A 15,626-nucleotide genomic window follows, 5' to 3' on the forward strand; every position below is an offset into this window, starting at 1 on the left:
AGGCAGGCTAATTTCTGCCTCTTTCATGCCTCGCCCCGCAAATATTACCCGAGCCCTGAACTCCCGCTAGGTTCAGCTTTTTACTTGATCACCGCAATTGCTGCCTAAACGCTTGCTAATGGGCTTTTGCTTCCATTTCCTTGAAAGCGCGGGTTCTCTCCCCTACGAGCCTGATTAAATTGCCAATCTGGCCGATTGAAAAGAACAGGGAACCCAACCCTGCCTGGCTCGCCTGCAAGTTCCGAGCGGTTAAAATCACCGTTCGTGCAAACCGATGCCATTACTTCGGCTGAAGCAGCCTCCGAATCTAAAGGCGCGCGGGTGTTTGTGTGTGTGTGAATATATTTAATTCGTTTGTTTGTTTTCTTGGATGAGGGCTGTCCCCGCCTTCCCTCCTCCTCTCTCTCTCTAATGGGCATTTTTTCCCCCTTTTCCTTCGAAGACTTGATGCAGCTGCGTCTGCCGAACGCTTCTTCGTTGCCGTCAGGACTAATTGATCGCCGCTTCCTTGTCCGGGTTGCTTCCTGCGAGCACGCGCGCCCGCTCGCGCTAATGCAGTCAAGGAACTAGAGCCGCTGCATAGCGCAGACTGAAGGGCCGCGGTTGCTGCCACGGGGCGGACGAGCGCGCGAAAGAGAGTGGAGTGGGCGCAACGGGGAGGAGGGTAAAGGCAAGCGCGACTTCCGTGGGAAGCGGAGCAGCGGCGCGGGCGGAAGGGTTCGCAGAACGTTTGCCCGTGGGGAGCAATTGGGGCCGTCGGCCAAAGGCGTCGAGATCAAGGCAGAAACAAATTAAGCAACATGGGGCGGGCGGCGCCGATTAACACTTTTCGTTCTTCTCCCGCATCGTCCTCGGTTCTAGGGAGAAGCAAATAGGATTCCCCTTCTCCATTCTTGCGGACGCCTCCTTTTCTCTGGTGGGTTTTCTCCTCCGCTTTTTGACCAGAGCCAAAAAAAAAAAAAAAAAGTCAACACTTAAATTATCCGTTCTTCTTCTCCTCCTAATCCTCCCTCCCGGATTTTTCTCAACAAATACGTACATTTCCTACAGCAACATACACACGTTTTTGACAGGCAAAAAACCCAACCCCGAGCGCTGGCCTTGCAGCCCGGTCCGGACGGGTGGGAGGAAAGGCGGGGGATCCTGCGTGCTGACCAAGTCCTCTCGACGACTTGAGGGAGACCTGGCCAGGGTGTGGTTCCGACCGAGCCCTGGGGCTGAACCGGGGAGGACGACGACACTCCTGGTGAATTGACGCGGACGGCGCCTGCGGCAGTGCTCCACGCCCCCAGCGGCGGATAGTCCGTTCTTCGGGAGAGCGAGAGAGAGATTGAATTGTTAGCCGTTGCTCTCTCTCTCTCTCTGGTTTCTGTTCTCACTCCTCCATCTTTTCTTCTTCTTCTTCCCTTCCTCTTTTCACAACCTCCACGAGTAAACGGCGCTCCTTGGATTGTCGCGACGAACTTTCAAAACCTCGGGCTAACAGGTCCCGCGCTTCAGCTGGGTGTTTCCAGCTGCAAAACGCACTGCAGCCCAGTTTTCTGCCTGGTCACTTACGAAAGAAACATACTCACGAAGAAGACTCTTGAAGAATGGCCCCTTTCAGGCGCGGCCGGCCGGCTGGCGAGAGAGAAAAACTCAAGTCACTCATCCAAGAACTGTGCAAACAGGGCCATAGTCTTTTCCACGACTCTTCCCCAGACCCTCCCTCCGCGCGTACGGACCCCATTTACGGATCTTTACCTCCGCCGCCTCTTCTAAATACAGCCGCCGCTGCTGCCGCCGCTTTTTCGCGCACATACACAACACACGCTTCCCTCATTCATTCAGACACACACACACTTACACATATAGGCAGGCGCGCGCGCGCGCTCGCGGACCTCCAGCGCTCGCACATGCGTAGTGACCGCAATTCAACTTTCACACGCCTGTGGTGCGCCTGGCTGGGACCTCGGCTCAACGAGCGCGTGTCTGCGCGCTCAGTCTACGGGAGGGCTCGGGAAAGCGGGCGGCGGCGGTGCGGACGCTGCGCCGCGAAAGCGCCTCAGCCCTGGAAGGATGCAAGGTTTTAGAGAGGGCGCCGACGAAGCATCGCGCCGTAGATCCAGCTGGCGGCTCTTCCCGGCCAGGGGACGAGAAGAGCGAGGGGGTTTCTTCGTGCAGAAGACGTCGCCCAGTCCGAGATCCCCGACGCCCGAGTCTTTGCTGCGAATCAATTCGTCCGTCTGGGGAAGAAGCGGCTTCTCTCTCTCGTCCGCCACTTGCCGGCTGAGCCCCACCACCTCACAGGGCGGGGTAGGGTGTTGCCGCCCCCGAGCTTCCCCGGTGCGCCTCACAGAGAGAAGACCCAGCCCAGCCAACATTAGCATCAGCATCTCTCGCTCCAGCTGCTGCTTCTGCTGCCGCCGCCGCCACCACCACCCTGCCTCCCTCCCCCTCCTTCCCAGGGACCTGCATCCCGCTCGTCCAATCAGGGCCGGCTCTGCCTGCGCCACGTGACCCCGGCGGGCTGAGAGGACCTGCTGCTTTCCCAACGCCAGAGGGATACGGGCGGCAGAGCAGGAGAGGAGGCGGCGGCGGCTTGGCTGCGAAGCGCCTTGACGCTCTTTTCTCCAGCTCAGCCCAGCCCGACCCCTTATGGCAGCGGCTGCTCCAGCCTCCTGGCTCTCCTCCTCCTCCTCCTTGGCCGCCCTTGCTCCTGCCACTCCCTGGGCTGGGCTAGGCCCCTGGATATCTCTGGCGAAACTCTCAGGATCTTCACCATGCTAGGACTTGGGTGCTTCTTCTTCCTAGCTTCCTGTTGGCTGGGGCCCCCGGGATGCTAAGTCGCCCCCGACGCCTCTTGCTGCCCGCCTGTCCGAGACCGACCTGCTTTGGGGAGCTTCCCTCTCACGGCCGCTCTAGAGTTGACTCCAGAAGTCATGGTGTTGTGGGAATCTTCCGCAGCTCGCCAGTGCAGCAGCTGGACACTTTGCGATTGCTTTTGCTGGTTGCTTCTGCCGGTGACACTGCTCATCGTCGCCCGGCCGGACAAACTTGCAGCCTTCCCTACCTCCTTAAGTGACTGCCAAACGCCGACCGGCTGGAATTGCTCCGGTAAGCTTGGGCGGGAACGTGGGGCAGAAATGGAGTCTTTCCCTTTGCAAGCAGAGGCACCCTTTTTTTTGGTCCCCGGACGGGCGAAAGAGGAAGAGGGTTCGAGGGGTGGGATTGATGCGCTTCTGAAAAGCGGCCCACCGCGGGGCTGTCTGGAAATGTTAGACAGACTAACGAGCTTTTTTTTGCTACTTCCATCCCGCCTTGAATTGCCTCTGTTCGAGACTGACTTTGGATGGTGAAGCTCGCTAGGCTTGTGTTGTCTGAACGCAAAGGGCAAAGGGTGCCGGCAAAGGGTGGATCTTGTAAAATGATTCTTAGGACGCTTGCCCGCTATTCAAAGTTAGAGCAAGGAAGCAAGAGAGCACTTAAAAGGGATGATATTTTGTGCAGGAAAGTCTGGACTGCTTACCAAGAACCAGCAAGTCCAGAAAGATCATTTCCACCTGCCTTGTGGTTTTGGGCATTCTCTGGGGATTTTTAGTTCTTTGGGGTGACCATGAGTTCTTTGCTTCCCTCTTTCTCTTTCTCTCTTAACTTTAAAATATGAGATGTTTTCTGGAAAGGAGTTAAATTGGAGGAAAGACTTTATTCCCAAGAAGAAAAGCAAAGTATTAAAAATCGGGTCCAAAGCTGCCTATTGTTTCTGAAAGCTGCCATTAAGCAGGCTTCCTTTGCCTGATTTCTCTGGTCAGTCTCATTCCTGCTCAAAGTGGTTTTCCAGGCACCCTCCAACTGAAACCCTCTAATTGAATAAGGAAGAGGCAGCACCAGAGAGTTATTATTACCTCTCCCTATCAGTTGTCTTTTCCGATGATCAGGCTCATCCTCAAAAGGTTAATTGTTCTTCTGTCTGGAATGTGCTTACCAGCTGTGCTATCATGCTTCCCACATGAGCTTGACTTCCAAATGTTTCTGGAAGTACTTTCCCTTCCAGTGAAAATCTCTATATTTCTTATGTAAGGACCCATTTACAACTGTGCATCTATACATGCACAGTGAGAAAAATGGCAAACCACTAGAAAAATGCAGCTTCTCTTTCCCCCCATAAAAAGTGTGAAACTCTGAATCTGAAGCAAAAGCAGATCTTTTCTCTCTGTGTACAGAAGGTGGGGACAATACTTGCTGAATACATAGTTTGGTCAGCACTGCAGTTTCTTCATCTTCATTTGGTTAAGTCAAACCCAAAGCTTCCTATCTCAGTCACCTTTGCAGCATCTGTAGGATTTAGCCTGGTACTATTGTTCTGTAATGTTAAAAGTATTTCCCAAACTACTTCAGATACATTACAGGAATGGCATGGTTTGGTGGAGGCTGTGCCTCCACTATCCAAGTCATTCAGAGCAATGTTGCCTTTGCCCTAGAGTAATGTTTTCATTTTTAAAACACAGCCGAGCTCTACAACCTTAGAACATAAGGATAACGCTAGATTCAGAGCCTGAAAAATGGCTGTTTTGTTTAAACCCTTGCTACACACCCTCAGAATAGGATGGCAACTAGCTGAGGTCTGACAACTGACTAGGCATTTGTGAGCTGACTCGCTAGCCAGATCTATTAACATGCCCATCAGAACTGGAGGAAAGGCTCTTTCAGCAGGTCTTTGCAAAACCTGCCCCCTCCCTCCTATTAACCTGGAGGTGATCAGTCTTCATTGGAACCAGGCAGCCTATCACAAAAATCATGCAGCTGGTTTATCTTTATTACTAGAGGAGCGTTGAAGAAATTCCCATTTTAGACTTAGGGACAGAAAAGCTGTTAGGAGGGGCAGGAAATGTGTTGCTTTACAAGCAAATGTTTGATATTTGAGAAACTAAAATCTCCTCACAGAGAAAAAGGTGAGGTGGCAGCAGCAAGGTGAGTATGCCGGAATAGCAAACTCCTTTGGAGAAAGGATGCTAGCCAAAGTGGGTATGAGAAAATAGCATATGCTTCTTCCACGAGGATTGTTGTGCTAGGTGCCTAAAAAAGCAGTTGCCCTGTTCCCGTCCCTCTGCCAGACTGAAGCTGACAGCATTTTTCTCTTCTGTTTGAGGTTATGATGACAGAGAAAATGATCTCTTTCTCTGTGACACCAATACTTGCAAATTTGACGGGGAGTGCTTAAGGATTGGTGATACCGTGACTTGCGTCTGTCAGTTCAAGGTAAGAAGATTGATCTCTCATTCGGTAATTCACTAATGAGGATACAAATCAGGAATCTTGCTTTACAAGCCATCACTTGGCAGTTTATATCTCTGCATGGAGAGAAGTCAGGGAGAAAGGCTGGCTGCAAGTTTAAAGATCTGGCAGGATAGCCAACTGGTGTCAAGAAGATAGAGTCTTTGGGAAAAAATGAAGACGTCGTTCTTCCAATGCTTCCTTAGAATTAGATGCTTGCGGAGATGTAAGCTTGAACTGTGGTGGCCTTTATAAAATCAGCTGTTTTGTTCATTCTCCATTCTCCTAATCAAGCAGATCTTCAGTTAAAGATTGAGCAGGCCATATACTGATGTGATGGGTTAAAGAAGGTCTGTAGAAGTATGAGCTCAAATATTGGAAAGAAGAGAGAAGTGTATCTTGGTTGGCTGGAGTCGGTTCTCAATTCCAAATCCAAGAAAGTATAAATATTACTTGAATCGGTTTCCACTGATTTTAAGGGTGGAGTCCACATTGTCTGAAACAAAACTTCCTATGTGTTAATAAACCTGAAGGTGTCTCTTTGGAAGGGCGAAGGCAAAGCTATTCTTAGTTAAGTGAAATGCAGGAACTGCTGCTGCGTTAAACTGGCACTTAGAAGCAAACATTACTTGGAAATAAGTCCCCTTGGTTTCAGCAAGCTGCATTTCTTTCACATAATTCTGCTTAAAATGGCTTATTACAATCAGTTTCTCTGCCCTAAATGCATGACTGAAATCAGCAGTTTCCCTCAGAGGAGTGGTTTAAATTCAGATTTTAATGGAACATCAAGAAGGATAAATAATACTATATGTCTGCACAGATAAATTATTATTACATTTTCTTCTGCAAGCATTGGAAGTTCATATCTCAAAAGTAAACCCACCCCCACAGAATTTCATTCAAATTGAGTGTCATTCCTAGACTACAGCTCAGTACATGAGTTTATGCCATATTTTGTTTTCTTTGATTGCATAAAGTCTTTTATTTTAATTTTATAGAACTTGTAAATTAGAATAGACTTTTAGCATGGAAAAAATCATTCACTTTTAATTTATTTCATTTTATGATTTGTACTGTGCTGTATTTAGAATGTTTATGGTTTCCTTAGAGCTTAATAGCCATTTTCAGACCTTTAATACCATATAATATATTTAGCTATTCTAAGTCAATTAATATACTGGAAAAGTATAATCTTTATGACATTTGTCAATCCCTTGTTTACTCCTCTGTATCTTACCTTTTTTTAGTCCATTTTTTGTTCTTCCTCTTTCTCAATGAATATATATTCTCTAAAATGTTGAATGAAATAGATGTTTACAAGTGGACAAAAAGAGAATAGAAACATTGTGTAGTATTTTCAAATTGCTTTCCTTTGCATATTTCATTGTGTACCGAAACTGTATCAGAAGCATGCTTTAGAAGTAAAGACATCCTAGTAAAGGGCGGGAGGGAATGGGAGGTTGTCCTTTTATAGCCTTACTTCCTCTCGGATTCCATGAAAATAATCATAGTCGCAAAAATCATTAGTTTATCATCTAATGGTGTAGTAGTAGCAGCCATATGTGATAAGCCTTTAATTGAATAAGAATTCTCTAAGCATGCATGGCATTTCATAGCCAGTGCCTAATCAATCTTTAAATTAGGTATTAGGATTACATAATGCTTGCTAAAGCCATGCTGTGCACGTTGCATTTATATTTATGTTATCACTAAGCTTATAAATAACACTACATTCAAGTGTCATATTTCTAGACCCAAACACTTGCCAAAAGAGGAGGGGAGTGAACAAAGGTATTCTCTGTAAGTCTTAAATGAATCTCTTCCTTGAGTTCCTTGGAAGTTGCTTCTTCCAAGGCATTGATTTAATGCTTTGTCCTTGTATCACTGCCTGATGGGGAGGGGCAGCAAATTCAGCACCAACGGCAGCAAACTCAAAGCAAGCTCAGAGCACACTGACTTCCTCCTGTCTGGCTCCAGTTGGGCTTTACAATTGGTTTAAATTTAGGGAACACAGTGGACTGAAACAGGGGCTTTCATAATAGCAGAGGCAACAGAAGAACAGAAAGGGCTGCTGGGAGTATATGGAGTCTATTGAATCTTTCATTCTCACGCTAAAAACAACTCATTCCAAATTCTACTAACTCAAAAGAACAAACCCTGCTAAGTAATAAATCATAAATGATTATAAATTCAATCAATACGACACTACCTGGGTGCAGATATACAGAATCCAGTTAATGCAGGACTTCTGCAAGAACTGAATGTAGGGTTATTTTCTAACCCCAGAATCCCTAGAAATTCAAGCCCTCCTAAAAGCTGTGCACCATTTGGCTTGGAAACCGTTTCTCCTAACCCAGAGATGCACTAGCTATCATGACTCCCCATTGGGGTAAAACACATGTTCCAGGTAGGGTTGCTAACAGAAAAAGCTTGTTATTGTGCTTTTACTCTCTGTAGTAATCTGACCATGCTTTTCTGGGGAAGAACGGGTCTGTTTTCCCATTGCTGCAGATTCAGACACAACAGCCGGGACCATTTTAAAGGTTGATCATCTAGTTCCTGGATTCATCCCCAACACAAAACCAAACTTTAGAGCTGAACCCTAAGGAGTCTTGTTGTGCTTTATTTTTTTTTCTCAGTGGTACTAGGAAGCAAAGCATGATGAACATTTTGCTTGTACATAGGTTTGATGGCACTTATGCAAGCAAGGACGGCCAGGACATCCAGAGACATCCCACCCTGCAGTATGATCTCAATCTAACATTGGGGAGGGAATAGCAAAAGTTAAAAGTAAAAAGAGAAAGTAGATAAGGAATAAATGTTCTCTTTTCCTGGTAACATTATTTTTGGGAGTTGAGAGGTAGGCTTTGCCACTCTTCAACTGCATCTTGGTCTTCAGCCTGTTTATTCTGTCACCTAGAACCTCACTTTCTTGGGGTGGTACTGGAGATTGTTTGAACCCTGTGAAGACTGATAGATGGATGGATGGAAGGATGGAAGGATGGATGGATGGATGGATGGAAGGATGGATATGGATATACTGTATATAAATCCTTTATATTCTTTCACACACGTACATATGAGAGTAACTGTAGTCCATTTGACTGCTATGCCAGTAAGCCCCAAGACTGAATGGCAAGTTAATGCTGGTAAATAGGAAGGAAATGGTACTGCTGGGATCTAACTTCTGGATAATATTTGGCTGAAGTCTGTCTTTACAGTACTTCTGCTATGCTTGCTCATTTGGAATCTATCTTAAGAAAGATAAAAGTCAGTCTCCTGATTGAAGGTAACCATTAAGCAATAATCCTGAAAGGCTGTGCCAAACATTTCTTCCTAAAATCAGTGCAAAGGCCATGGCACCACCCTTCCTCTGGTCTTGTTTTCATTGTTTTGTTTCCATCCAAGGAAATAAATTTTTCAAAATGCCTTAGCCTGAGCAAATGGTAGGTAGCCTGTTTGAAGAAATATGGCCGACATATCTATAAATGGGCAATCAACTTCTTGGATGTGTGTCATCTTATTCATGGATTCAGTCTTAAAGGGTTTTCAGCTCAGTTTCCCCATCAACCTGATATTCCTTTTATGTATATGAATTATGCAATTGTTATTTATTGAATTTATATATTGTCAGATTCAGTTCAATTAGATTTTATATTAGACATCTACTGTGTGTTTGTAGACAGACTCATCAGGATATCTGTGGCAAAAATGCATGTTTTCTGCAATATTTATTTATTTATATTTATTAAATTTGCTTGATAACTATCTCTCTGCAAGGCAACTTTGGGCAGCTTACAACATCTATCCATCTATCTGTCTATCTGTCTATTTGTGTCTGTTTGTCTGTTTGTCTCTCTGACGATTGAACTGTCTGCTTGTCTGAGTGATGCAGTGGCTCAGTGGTTAAGATGCTGGGCTTGTTGGGTGGAAAGTCAGCAGTCCAGGTTCGATACCTGAGTGCCATGTGACAAGGTGAGCTCTTGTTCTCACCCCAGCTCCTGCCAACTTAGCAGTTCGAAAGCATGAAAATGCAAGTAGATAAATATATACCACTTCGGTGGAAGGTAACAATGATGTCATGCTGGCCACTTGATTGTGGAAATGGCTTCAGGCAGTACTGATTCAATGGCCTTGAAATGGAGATGAGCACTGCCCCCTATAGTTGGCAATAACTAAAGTAAAATCCTCTCTCTCTCTCTCTCTCGCTCTCGCTCTCGCTCTCGCTCTCGCTCTCTCTCTCTCTCCATATGCATATGTATATGTATGTATATGTATAAAATCACATTGAATTTGCAGTAAAATACAAGTTATAAGTAACTAAAGATGGGGAGAAAGGGAGTAGAATATACTGCTGTTACTTGATAAACCAACTACAGTGTGATAGTCTCCCATTAGGGACCCAAGCCAACTGGCAGAGTCATGACTTCAGGTTCTTGCAGAAAGTTTGGAGGGTGGAATCCAATTTCACCACAGACGAAGATGTTCCAAAGGGCTGGGGCCACACCAGCGAAGGCTCTTCTCCTGGATCCCGCCTCTATATAACTATAATATACACTTTTTGAATGCAATTTTTCCCTAACATTTTTTTAAATGTAGTTTTCTGTTAGAAGAAACATTAGCTTTTGTGTCCCCATTGAGCTTAAAGTGGTATGGTCTGAAATATAATCATATTTTGTCCCACATATTTGTCTTGAAGATTAAATTAGCTTTGTTTGTTTAAAAATGAATGCTAAACAAATTTGCTACTCATGTTATACTCATATGAGATTATGCTATGTCCTAATAAACTTATACTCATGCTAATAAGCTTATTAGAACAACTAGTTTATTAGGGCTGGTTGTCCTAGTAAATTATGCAGTCCAGAGGTGGGTTCTACTTACCTTTACTACCGGTAAAGGGATCGTTGAAGCTTCTGCGCAAGCGCAGATCACCGATCATGACATCCGGGGTGGTGGGCGGGGCCTCCCACCGATTTTACTACCAGTTCTTGCGAACTGGTCCGAACTGGGGGCAACCCACCACTGATGTAGTCCTTTTAAGACCTTGGGTCCACTTTGGTGCTCAAAGTATATCATCTGTGTTGGCAATACAAGGCATGTTTTCAAGAATGGTCACACAAGTTAAATCAGCTTAAATCAGGCTACTGTTTTTTGCCTTGGCTCGCTCTTTTAAAATCAAAAGCCTGTTCAACATTTCGAGTCGCATCTAGTGGCTACGTCTAATTATTTAATTTCCAACAATGTCACTCATGGGTAAATGGGAAAGTTAAAAAGCTACAAAGCCTGATCACACTGTGCTGCTGCTTCTACTACAGGTAAGGATAGGCAGATTGCTAATAATCCTGTCAATTATACCATCTTGAATCAGTAGGACTGCTGATTTTTCTTTAGGCTCATTTTAAAAATGTAAGAAAAACAACACAGCCAGGGAACAGGTCTAATTCCCCTTTATTGCTCCAATTTTGCTCCCAAATGTCCCCCAAACGTTTACTACAGATCCTGGAGCAAAGCTCTCACATGCACCTTCAGCAGCCTCTCCAGTAAGCCAGGTTAGCCAAACAATAACCAGGGTCAGCAGTCCAGTTAGCCAGGTTAGCCAAACAGTAACCAGAGCAAGAAGTTCAGCAAAGAAGGCAAACCGGATGAGCCCCACAAGACAGCACAGTAATCTCCAGGCGTCAGCAAGTGCACATGAGGCTCCACAGATTCAATGCTTGTTCCCGACAAATGCCCCTCCCACTGGCACCTCCTTACTGCCCCTCCCCTCCCACTAGCACCTTCCACTAGCACCTTTCAGACCCCAAGTATGCCTTGTGAAGGGGTGGGGCACTCTCCATCTCATAGCCGACTCAGTCTGTGTTGGTCTCGTCTTCTCTCTTCTCTCCGTGCTCTAGGATCAGGAGGGGGTGGTCCTTGCTCTTCGCCTGATTTCTGTCTCTCCTGCTTCTCCCCGTCTGCAAGCATTTCTAATCCTGAAAAGTCTTGTCCAGACTGACTCTGCCCTTCCCCAGTTTCCTCCAAGGCCAGTGGAGCAGCCCTCTTGATCTCTGTCGGCTCTTATTCCAGCTCATCTTTCTCCACAGATTCAGACTCTGACGGGGGCATGACAGTGCCATTGAGAATCAACCATTTCCCCATTAAATTTGAGTATCATAAAATGAGGTGGCACAAATGAGAGTTCAGCTCCACCTGCAATTGGTGGATTGCTTGTGTGCCAGCGTTGGAACTCCAACAATCTACAAAGGATAGTATTTATGACATGCATTAAAAGTTTCATCAGAAGGTTTCTGCTTAAAAAAAAACTTTCTCGAAGACATGGGGTTAAGGCAGATAAGTCCTTCCTTGCCAACTAGATATTTTGTTTGGAGTTAGAAGATCTAGGCTGAAATCATCACTCATTTTCAGAGCTCTGTGGACAATCATGTACAAGTTGAAATTTCTTAACCTAACCTGCCTTTGAATGGTAATTGCGACGGAGCTTCTATGGGAAAAGAGCGAGAACCGAAATGAATACACTAGCAATAGCATGATCTGGAGAAATCAGGGTTTGAAACTTCATTACAGGATACAGTTATTTTTTTTAATTTGGTTACATAGGCCTGCAAATTAAGTTGCTGGGGAAGATCCAGAAGCAAGGATCAATAATTGTTGTTAGAAACCCTAAAATGAGCTGGCTGGAATCAATGTAGATATATACAGTAAACTGACCTTCTTCAATTTATTTTAATAGATAGGCTGCAACAAGTGTCATATAAATCCCACAAAGTCAAGAATGAGAGAGAAGTGCAAGTTTTTCAGATAGGAGCAAAAGCCCTACTTGAACTTTGAGTAGGTGACTATGGCTGTGCTTCAAAATGGAAGCAGGATTAGGACCAAGAAAACCCATGAAAAAAAATTACATTTGATTTAGTTCAGTGTGAACTGAATTAGTAAGCATTCTTACGTTTACCTCTTACACATTTATTAATTGGCCTCTAATGGTGTATTAAACATTTTACTCTGAAACAACTTTTGGAATGAGAATAATAGTAGCATTCAAGATTGTGGTGGCTCTGAGAGTTTACATTGGGTCTAGACTTTAGTGTCTTTTTAAAATTGTATTTTGTAGTGATGGGGTTGGGGAGAGAAATAACACTTTTTTTTCCAATTCTGTCTTAGTTAAGTATCAAGTTTAGAAAATATGATGGAAATGAACTCTTCTCCTCCAGCCCAGTCATTTTCCTGATCCTAGCTGGACTTAGGGAAGAGAAAGACCCTCTTTCTCTTCTCTAAGTGCAGCTAGGATCAGGAAAATGAGAAGATGGCAGAGAGAAGGAGAAGAGAACAGATCAGATTGTGGTGATAGGGGGCTTTGTTTGCCAATTTGAATATAGATAGTCCTCGATTTACAACATAGCAACCATTCAAAGTTACAGCAGCACTGAAAAAAGTGACTTATGACCAGTCCTCACACTTATGACCATTGCAGCATCCTCACGTGATTAAAATCCAAACGCTTAGTAAGCAGCATGTATTTACAATGATTATAAAAGCCCTGGGGTCATGTGATTGCCATACGCAACCTTCTCAGCCAGCTTCTGGCTGAGTAAAGTAAAGTTAATGGGGGAAGGTGGATTTACTTAATGTCATGATTCACTTAACAACTGCAGCGATTCACTTAAGAACTCTTTCAAGAAAAAGGTTGTAAAATCAGGCGCAACTCACTTAACAACCTCCTTGCTTAACAACAGAAATTCTGGTGCCAATTATAGTTGTAAATTGAGGACTACTGTAGTTTTTTTTTTCTTTCCCTTCCCAATATCAATTGGTAGTCACATTGCTTGGGACAATATGTCTCACTTCTGGCTCCTCTTTTTCCTTTCTCTTTCAACTGTGTCTGTAGGAAACCCCCCAATTCTTAACATCAAGCTTCTAATATCAATCATAAACTACTATATATTATTCAGGCAATCAACCTAAGACTCGTGCAGGACCTGCAAAATCAGGAATCTGTGAGTACTGTCATACTGGCAAGGTAGCACAGCTCCGTCAATTGATCTCTGTAGATACACACCACACGGAGCATGTAACTTCATTTTTACTCAGGATAGGTAATCTGGCAGTGGAGGATTTATTCAAGGCAAAGATTTGTGACATCGATTCAAACATATATCAAAGTATATCAAAGAGAAGAGAACCCCAGATTTGCATTTGCTTAGTTTTGATAACAGCACTTTTGACTTCCCAAAATTTGGGCAAAGAAATAAAATCTTTTGATTTTCTACACCATCCGGGAAACAAAAGATTGTATAGAACTAAATTGCATCTCTTATGATGGTGTGACTAACTTCACTCTGTGCCAATTTAGCCACAATATTTATAATACCCTACCACAACCTTCACGACATTCAGGTATGGTGAACAATACAATTTTTAACTGAAAATAACCCCCTATGTGCCTTATAAAGAACATTTAAGTCGTGGATATTTAATTTTTTAAAAGTTAGCCTGTAAGACATTTTGACTTTAGCCTTTCTGCAACAAAGAAACACAACTGCTCTGGAGTTTCTCCATGATAATGATCACTGTGTATGCATCATAAGATTTAACAAAATAAATAATAGTTTGGTGTTCTCGTTAAAATGCTGGCCTAGAAATCAAGAAATTGTGAATTCTTAAAACCAGTTGGGTATCTTTGGGCCGGTCACTCACTTTCAGCCCAACTCATCACACAGGGTTGCTGTGGGGAAAATAGGAGGAAGGAATATTAGGCATGTTTGCCACTCTGAGTTATTTTTAATGTAATAAAGACAAGATAAAAAATATCTAATAAATAAATGAAATAAAACATGAGTCAAAACATTTTGCAGCCTAGGATGAAACTCAAATTTCCTTCATCTCAGAATTGGACAAGAGTAACAATTGAATCTTGTTTCACCGCTACTGATGGGATAGTGGATAAAACGAGGTAGAGTAAAAGCCACTTGGCCTGTGCACCTTCCAGCCTAATTTAGTCATCCTACTCAACTTAATAGTAGGGCCAGCCTACCTTAACCCTAACCCTTGTAGCCCCCCCCCCACTTGCTCAGTGTATTGTGTTCATGCATTGAATGAAAAGTTATCATTTCCCCAAAGAAAATGCCAAAAACCTTTGCTATAGCAGAAACCGGAACTGCCTGAAGCTCCAGGTCTTCTTTCTATAGTTATATAAAATGTATTGGTAGTATTAAGTACAAGATGGAAAAATAAAATATCATCCATTTTCTCAAAGGGCAAGTTCAGATCAAATCGTTTGGAGTTGTGCGAATGCATTCTGATTTATTTCAGGAAGACACTTTGTCTTCAGAAACGTATCCATACTATTTGAGAACTCTGCAAATAAAAAGAGCACCAGGCACCCACCAGATACTCACGGTGAGGGACTTCTATTTCTCTACTGAGCACGCTTATTACACATCTGTTTCAAAAAGAGCAGACACTATTTCTTCTTGCAGAGAGCAGTCCTATGTGCTCATTAGGGGATTCATTCTTAGTACTTTTCCCTTTTTTCTAGACCTTTACACCACCTGTAGTTTGGCGTCATTCCTAGAGGAAGCCAAATTATTTGGATAACCCAAAGAAAGTTATGTAGCCAAGATGAGCATAGCTAGTTAAAGTCTGCAGAAGCCTGGTTTTAAAGCATAGGTCATGCTTGGAGGGGCCAATTACTGCATGCATGAAGATAAGATGGGGGAGGGGATGCTTTAGTCCTTACCTCTTATTTCTCCAGCTAGAGACATTTGTAGAAGCCAGCAGGGAGAGAAATATCTGTTGGATGAGAATAAAGATAGAATTAAGCACAGAACAAAGGTCAAAAGTGGGCTTAAGTGAATTGCTATTCTGACCATGTGCCCAGGAATGAAAGTGATTGTAAAGTAGAACAATATCAGAGTTGGAGTCAAGCCAATAATTTTAGAAGCTCAGTGCCAGAGATGGTGCTACCATTGTCCTATTACCTCTGTTGTGACTGAAGACAGAGCCCTTTTAAAATATTGTCAAGTTGGGTATGTGGGTGCATGAAATCAAATATCCATTTACCAAGAAAAGCAAACTGGTGACGTTGTACCCAGCCAGCAACCCTTACCTCCCAATGCTACGGGGAAATTGTCTAGTGCCCCCAATCTCCTTGCCGCTGGACAGATTAGCATCTTTCCAAAGTACTAGTTTGTAGTCCTCAAACCATCCCCTTCTACCCACTTGAGAGTATATATCTGATCTCCAAAACATTATTGGAAATAAAAAAGATGCCAGGTCCTCATCTATTTTTCTCACATTAAAAATGTCCTTTAAACATTGACAGATAAGGGAAGAAATGTAGTGAGCACCAAAGAGTGCACTGATGTCTCCCAGAA

At 43.9% G+C, this 15,626-nt stretch overlaps 1 protein-coding gene across 1 annotated transcript in view; it reads left to right on the forward strand.

Moving 5' to 3' along the window:
* The first annotated feature begins 2,921 nt into the window (after positions 1-2,921).
* TMEFF2 (transmembrane protein with EGF like and two follistatin like domains 2) overlaps positions 2,922-15,626 on the forward strand; it is a 280,639-nt gene continuing 267,934 nt past the window's right edge. Inside the window, exons 1-2 of the mRNA XM_070956835.1 lie at positions 2,922-3,096; positions 5,129-5,238. Of these exons, the coding sequence (XP_070812936.1) occupies positions 2,922-3,096; positions 5,129-5,238 (285 nt within the window). The remainder of the gene's footprint in view (positions 3,097-5,128; positions 5,239-15,626) is intronic.

Source organism: Pituophis catenifer, unplaced genomic scaffold (genome assembly GCF_029215685.1).
Source record: "Pituophis catenifer annectens isolate HBS135680 unplaced genomic scaffold, rPitCat1.0.hap2 SCAF_1, whole genome shotgun sequence".
Taxonomy (NCBI): Eukaryota; Metazoa; Chordata; class Lepidosauria; order Squamata; family Colubridae; genus Pituophis; species Pituophis catenifer.